Below are 7,500 nucleotides of genomic sequence, written 5' to 3'. Positions count from 1 at the left end.
ACATCATGGGTACACAGACAATGTCTTCCAATCAAATCACAGCACTAAGGTCACATCATGGGAACACAGACAATGTCTTTGAATAATCACAACACTTAGATCACATCATGGGTACAAAGCTTTACTAACCAACAGGATCTATTGATCTGATGTTTATTTTCTGTACCCTCTCACAGCAAATCTTTAGGTGTCTTTTTTCGGGTTCTTTTTTTTTCCCCCCTCAGCGAAATTTGTGTTTGTGATGTGGTAGACTTGTTTAAGTGTTAGACTTGTGGCCCAGTGTTCACCAGTGACCCGGGTTTGAGTCCCTGTTTAGGCAATGTGTTGGGTCCTTAGGAAAGGCACTTAACTCCAATTTTCCTCACTACACCCAGGTGTGAATGGGCACCTGGCTTCATGGAAGGTTTTAAAGGAGAGGACTAGGCTCTGCCTTATTATGCCGGGCACTGGACACAGTGGATATCAACTAACTGACCCGCTGATATAAAACGCTATGGACTTACAACTTTCAACCATATTTGAACTCACTGCACCACTGACCATAGAAGGAAATGGACTCTGAACTTTCAACCCTGAGTGAATTCACTGACCCAATGGCCGCAAGATGCTGCGGGACCTTTAACCTTTGACCCCTAAGGGTTGTGGAATGACCTCCTGACCTCAGCAGTGATGGTTCCGGTGGAGTAGTCAAAGCTGCCTGGCTGGGACTGGAGTCGTAGGATCTGTCGGCTGCTGGGCGTCTTCTTCAGGTCCTCCATGAAGATGGTGCTCTCCCCTATGTACTCCTCTCCTGGGGAAAAACGTCAATATACATACTGTGTGAATAAACGTCAATATACATACTGTGTGAATAAACGTCAAGGAAAACGTCAATATACATACTGTGTGAATAAACGTCAATATACATACTGTGTGAATAAACGTCAAGGAAAACGTCAATATACATACTGTGTGAATAAACGTCAAGGAATAAACGTCAATATACATACTGTGTGAATAAACGTCAATATACATACTGTGTGAATAAACGTCAAGGAAAACGTCAATATACATACTGTGTGAATAAACGTCAATATACATACTGTGTGAATAAACGTCAAGGAAAACGTCAATATACATACTGTGTGAATAAACGTCAATATACATACTGTGTGAATAAACGTCAAGGAAAACGTCAATATACATACTGTGTGAATAAACGTCAATATACATACTGTGTGAATAAACGTCAAGGAAAACGTCAATATACATACTGTGTGAATAAACGTCAATATACATACTGTGTGAATAAACGTCAAGGAAAACGTCAATATACATACTGTGTGAATAAACGTCAAGGAATAAACGTCAATATACATACTGTGTGAATAAACGTCAAGGAAAACGTCAATATACATACTGTGTGAATAAACGTCAATATACATACTGTGTGAATAAACGTCAAGGAAAACGTCAATATACATACTGTGTGAATAAACGTCAATATACATACTGTGTGAATAAACGTCAAGGAAAACGTCAATATACATACTGTGTGAATAAACGTCAATATACATACTGTGTGAATAAACGTCAATATACATACTGTGTGAATAAACGTCAATATACATACTGTGTGAATAAACGTCAATATACATACTGTGTGAATAAACGTCAATATACATACTGTGTGAATAAACATCAATATACATACTGTGTGAATAAACGTCAAGGAAAACGTCAATATACATACTCAAGGAAAACGTCAATATACATACTGTGTGAATAAACGTCAATATACATACTGTGTGAATAAACGTCAAGGAAAACGTCAATATACATACTGTGTGAATAAACGTCAATATACATACTGTGTGTGAATAAACGTCAATATACATACTGTGTGAATAAACGTCAAGGAAAACGTCAATATACATACTGTGTGAATAAACGTCAATATACATACTGTGTGAATAAACGTCAAGGAAAACGTCAATATACATACTGTGTGAATAAACGTCAATATACATACTGTGTGAATAAACGTCAAGGAAAACGTCAATATACATACTGTGTGAATAAACGTCAAGGAAAACGTCAATATACATACTGTGTGAATAAACGTCAATATACATACTGTGTGAATAAACGTCAAGGAAAACGTCAATATACATACTGTGTGAATAAACGTCAAGGAAAACGTCAATATACATACTGTGTGAATAAACGTCAAGGAAAACGTCAATATACATACTGTGTGAATAAACGTCAAGGAAAACGTCAATATACATACTGTGTGAATAAACGTCAATATACATACTGTGTGAATAAACGTCAAGGAAAACGTCAATATACATACTGTGTGAATAAACGTCAATATACATACTGTGTGAATAAACGTCAAGGAAAACGTCAATATACATACTGTGTGAATAAACGTCAATATACATACTGTGTGAATAAACGTCAAGGAAAACGTCAATATACATACTGTGTGAATAAACGTCAATATACATACTGTGTGAATAAACGTCAAGGAAAACGTCAATATACATACTGTGTGAATAAACGTCAATATACATACTGTGTGAATAAACGTCAAGGAAAACGTCAATATACATACTGTGTGAATAAACGTCAAGGAAAACGTCAATATACATACTGTGTGAATAAACGTCAAGGAAAACGTCCAGGAATACAGTGTGAATAAACATCAAGGAATACAGTGTGAATAAACGTCAAGGAATGCAGTGTGAATAAACGTCAAGCAATACAGTGTGAATAAACATCAAGGAATACAGTGTGAATAAACGTCAAGCAATAAACGTCAATATACATACTGTGTGAATAAACGTCAAGGAAAACGTCCAGGAATACAGTGTGAATAAACATCAAGGAATACAGTGTGAATAAACGTCAAGGAATGCAGTGTGAATAAACGTCAAGGAATGCAGTGTGAATAAACATCAAGGAATACAGTGTGAATAAACGTCCAGGAATACAGTGTGAATAAACATCAAGGAATACAGTGTGAATAAACGTCAAGGAATGCAGTGTGAATAAACGTCAAGCAATAAACGTCAAGGAATGCAGTGTGAATAAACGTCAAGGAATGCAAGGAATGCCGTGTGAATAAACGTCAAGGAATGCAGTGTGAATAAACGTGAATAAACGTCAAGGAATGCAGTGTGAATAAACGTCAAGGAATGCAGTGTGAATAAACGTCAAGAAATACTGTACTCCTCTCCTGAGGATAAAGGGAGCTTTAATTGACTAGTCTTCCTCAGAAGTGCAAACACTGCTCTCGAGGCATGGTCATATAAGTCTTGCCGGGCAACATGCATGCAGTAATCCTCTTCTGGGAATATATATGTCATCATATATATAGTGTGAAGAAACGTCAAGGAATACAGTGTGAATAAATGTCTAGAAATACAGCACGCCTCTTCTGGGGATAAACGTCAATATACACAGTGTGAATAAACGTCAAGGAATCAGTACTCCTGGGTAAAAATGTCAATAAATATAGTGTGAATAAACATCAAGGAACCAGTACTCCACTCCTGGGAATAAACGGTAATACACATAGTGAGAATAAACGTCAAGAAATACAGTACTCCTGGGGATAAACATCAATGCACACAGTGTTAATAAACGTCAAGATATACAGTACTCCTCTTTTGGGAATAAACGTCAACATAGTACTCCTCTTCTAGTAATAAACAATAAATATGGTAATCCTCTACTATGAATATACATCAGAATATGTATTATTTTGTATGGTGTTGCATTACACTATATTGTATTGTATTGTATTGTATTGTATGTATTGTATTGTATTGTACTGTCTCAGCACATTTCTCTGTAAAATTAGGTTTTGTCTCCCCAGGGAGAGCACATTACTGCAGTGCAGTGCCGTCTTTCTTTTCCCCCCCTTTCCCATCTGCGAATATATTCATTTAACTATCATAGTGGATTTTTTCCACAGAACAACAAGACAACCCTTCTGTTGCCCTGAGTTCTTTAACATGCAGCAAGTGCATGCAGCACATGGGACCTTGGTTTATCATTTCGTCTGAATGACTGTATTCACAACTGCAGAATGCTGTCAGCAAGAACCATGTAAGCTTCACTTTCACCCAAAGGCTGCTGTTCAAATTCTTACCACACACAAAGGAGGGTGAATGAGAATCTTTCTACTTCCTGTTTGTATTCTTACAGCGTTCAAACTGTTACGGGTGGAAATCTTTCTATTTCTTGTTTGTATTCTTACAGCATTCAAACTGTTACGGGTGGAAATCTTTCTACTTCCTGTTTGTATTCTTACAGCATACAGAGGATTATGGGTGGAAATCTTTCTCTTTCCTGTTTGTATTCTTACAGCATACAGAGTGTTACGGGTGGAAATCTTTCTATTTCCTGTTTGTATTCTTACAGCATAGAGTGTTACGGGTGGAAATCTTTCTATTTCCTGTTTGTATTCTTACAGCATTCAAACTGTTATGGGTGGAAATCTTTCTACTTCCTGTTTGTATTCTTACAGCATACAGAGGATTATGGATGGAAATCTTTCTCTTTCCTGTTTATATTCTTACAGCATAAGAGGGTTATGGATGGAAATCTTTCTACTTCCTGTTTGTATTCTTACACTATTCAAAGGGTTTATGGATGGAAATCTTTCTTATTCTTACAGTATTCAAAGGGTTTATGGATGGAAATCTTTCTATTTCCTGTTTGTATTCTTACAGTATTCAAAGGGTTTATGGATGGAAATCTTTCTATTTCCTGTTTGTATTCTTACAGTATTCAAAGGGTTTATGGATGGACATCTCTCCATTTCCTGTTTGTATTCTTACAGTATTCAAAGGGTTTATAGATGGAAATCTCTCTATTTCCTGTTTGTATTCTTACTGCATACAGAGTGTTACGGGTGGAAATCTTTCTATTTCTTGTTTGTATTCTTACAGCATACAGAATGTTACGGGTGGAAATCTTTCTATTTCCTGTTTGTATTCTTACAGCATTCAAACTGTTATGGGTGGAAATCTTTCTACTTCCTGTTTGTATTCTTACAGCATACAGAGGATTATGGATGGAAATCTTTCTCTTTCCTGTTTTTATTCTTACAGTATTCAAAGGGTTTATGGATGGAAATCTTTCTTATTCTTACAGTATTCAAAGGGTTTATGGATGGAAATCTTTCTATTTCCTGTTTGTATTCTTACAGTATTCAAAGGGTTTATGGATGGAAATCTCTCTATTTCCTGTTTGTATTCTTACAGTATTCAAAGGGTTTATAGATGGAAATCTCTCTATTTCCTGTTTGTATTCTTACTGCATACAGAGGGTTATGGATGGAAATCTTTCCATTCCCTAAGTCGACATGATACAGAGATGTACTGGTGTCTGATGTTTGGGGTAACTGCAGAACCTTTTGTGTGCGTATAATATTTTCTTTTCTGATGAAATGACACCAAATACATATTGTAAACTGTAACAAATGGGATGTACTGACAGAGAATTAATCAATTTCTATAATCAAGTGACAAGAAGGACAAGTTGTACAGAGAAGGAGGGAAAATGAAAAGTTCATCAAATCGTCTTCAAATGTCAAGCCAGTTTTATTACTGAAAAAAAAAAACCCACACACACAAAAAAAAACCAACACAAAAACCAACCCCTGTCTGCACTTCGAAGGATGAGAAGAGGTGGTCATTGTTCCAGTCCTGTTCTGTCCTACGTTCTTTCACTTGTCATCTGCTGTCAACATTTTATATTTACTTATCTATTTGCTTATTCATCTTTTCTTTCTTCTTCTTCTTCTTCTTTCTGTTACACGACCAACATCGACTTGCTGATGACTCTGTCATGGTTTATGCATGTTGGGTATTTTCCTGTCTCTATAACCCACTGAACACTGACATAGGTTACAGGATCTTTAACGTGCATAGTTGTTCACAGCATGCGTATACACACGAAGGGGATTCAGGCACTAGCAGGTCTGCACATCTGTTGACCTGGGAGACTGGAAAAACCTCCACCTTTTACCCACCAGGCGCCGTCACCGTGATTCGAACCCGGGGCCCACAGATTGAAAGTCCAAACTTAAACTTTTAACTCTCTCCATACGAACGGCGAAAGAGACGACGTTAACAGCGTTTCACGTCAATTACCATCATCAAAATATTGCAAGCGGAAGGCTCTTATACTGAAGAGGTGAATGTTGACAAAGAGTACCTCAGTTCTGACGACGGAAGCTAAAGGTTGGGTCATTCAGACACCCACTGGACATCTGAAGGGTCTGTGTAGAGGAGAAGAGAGGACTGGCCGTACTGAGTGAGTTAATTCCACACAGATAAAGCTTTTCCTAAAAAATAATTTTTCTTTTCCTGAGGAGTTCACTGTTCTCTCCCTCCGGTGCTCTTAGTGAGTTTAAGGAAGAATTTCTCTGAGGCATGAAAGGACGATTCCACATCTGCTTTCTGCTTGTGTTGGGAATCATTCTGTACAGCTGTCAGCCAGCCAGGAATCATTCTGTACAGCCGTCAGCCAGCCAGGAATCATTGTGTACAGCTGTCAGCCAGCCAGGAATCATTCTGTACAGCTGTCAGCCAGCCAGGAATCATTCTGTACAGCTGCCAGCCAGGAATCATTCTGTACAGCTGTCAGCCAGCCAGGAATCATTCTGTACAGCTGTCAGCCAGCCAGGAATCATTCTGTACAGCCGTCAGCCAGGAATCATTCTGTACAGCCGTCAGCCAGCCAGGAATCATTCTGTACAGCTGTCAGCCAGCCAGGAATCATTCTGTACAGCTGTCAGCCAGGAATCATTCTGTACAGCTGTCAGCCAGCCAGGAATCATTCTGTACAGCTGTCAGCCAGCCAGGAATCATTCTGTACAGCTGTCAGCCAGTTACAGCCAGACACACCCAAAGACCACGCCCAGCTCTGGACGGGGTCAAACACTTGCCTTTCATGCACTGGACCTGAGCGCTTCATCAACACTCTTTGGAGTTATCAAAACTGTGACGGGTGCAATAGCCAAGTGGTTAAAGCGTTGGACTTTCAATCTGAGGGACCCGGGATTGAATCTTGGTAACGGCACCTGGTGGGTAAAGGGTGGAGATTTTTCCAATCTCCCAGGTCAACATATGTGCAGACCTGCTAGTGCCTCGACCCCATTTGTGTGTATACATAAGTAGAAGATCAAATACGCACGTTAAAGATCCTGTAATCCATGTCAGTGTTCAGTTGCTTACGAAAACAAGAACATATCCAGCATGCACACCCCCGAGAACAGCGTATGGCTGCCTGCATGGTAGGGTAAAAACGGTCATACACGTAAAAGGCCAACTGTGTACCAATGAGTGAATGAGGGAGCCCATGAATGAAGAAGAAGAATTAGAACTTTGATTTTCGTCTTTCAGATGAAGCTGAGTGTGGCCGTGTGTGGGACACTCGGAGTGAATGGCGTGGGACATAATGGGGCCAGCAGAACACCAAAGAAAATAAATCAATTAA

The 7,500-nt window shown here is 38.8% G+C and overlaps 1 protein-coding gene across 4 annotated transcripts in view; it reads right to left on the bottom strand.

Moving 5' to 3' along the window:
- LOC143277304 (uncharacterized) overlaps positions 1 to 7,500 on the bottom strand; it is a 153,194-nt gene that overhangs the window by 59,108 nt on the left and 86,586 nt on the right. For all 4 annotated transcript variants that reach the window (XR_013053722.1, XM_076582080.1, XM_076582082.1 and 1 more), the window contains exon 11: positions 660 to 790. Coding sequence is in view for 3 of the 4 variants with exons in the window: in XM_076582080.1 (XP_076438195.1) it covers positions 660 to 790 (131 nt within the window). In the remaining variant the exon portion in view is untranslated. The remainder of the gene's footprint in view (positions 1 to 659; positions 791 to 7,500) is intronic.

Source organism: Babylonia areolata, chromosome 34, assembly GCF_041734735.1.
Source record: "Babylonia areolata isolate BAREFJ2019XMU chromosome 34, ASM4173473v1, whole genome shotgun sequence".
Taxonomy (NCBI): domain Eukaryota; kingdom Metazoa; phylum Mollusca; class Gastropoda; order Neogastropoda; family Buccinidae; genus Babylonia; species Babylonia areolata.
Note: the sequence above shows the minus strand (reverse complement) of the source record. Positions and strands in the feature narration are given on the sequence as shown.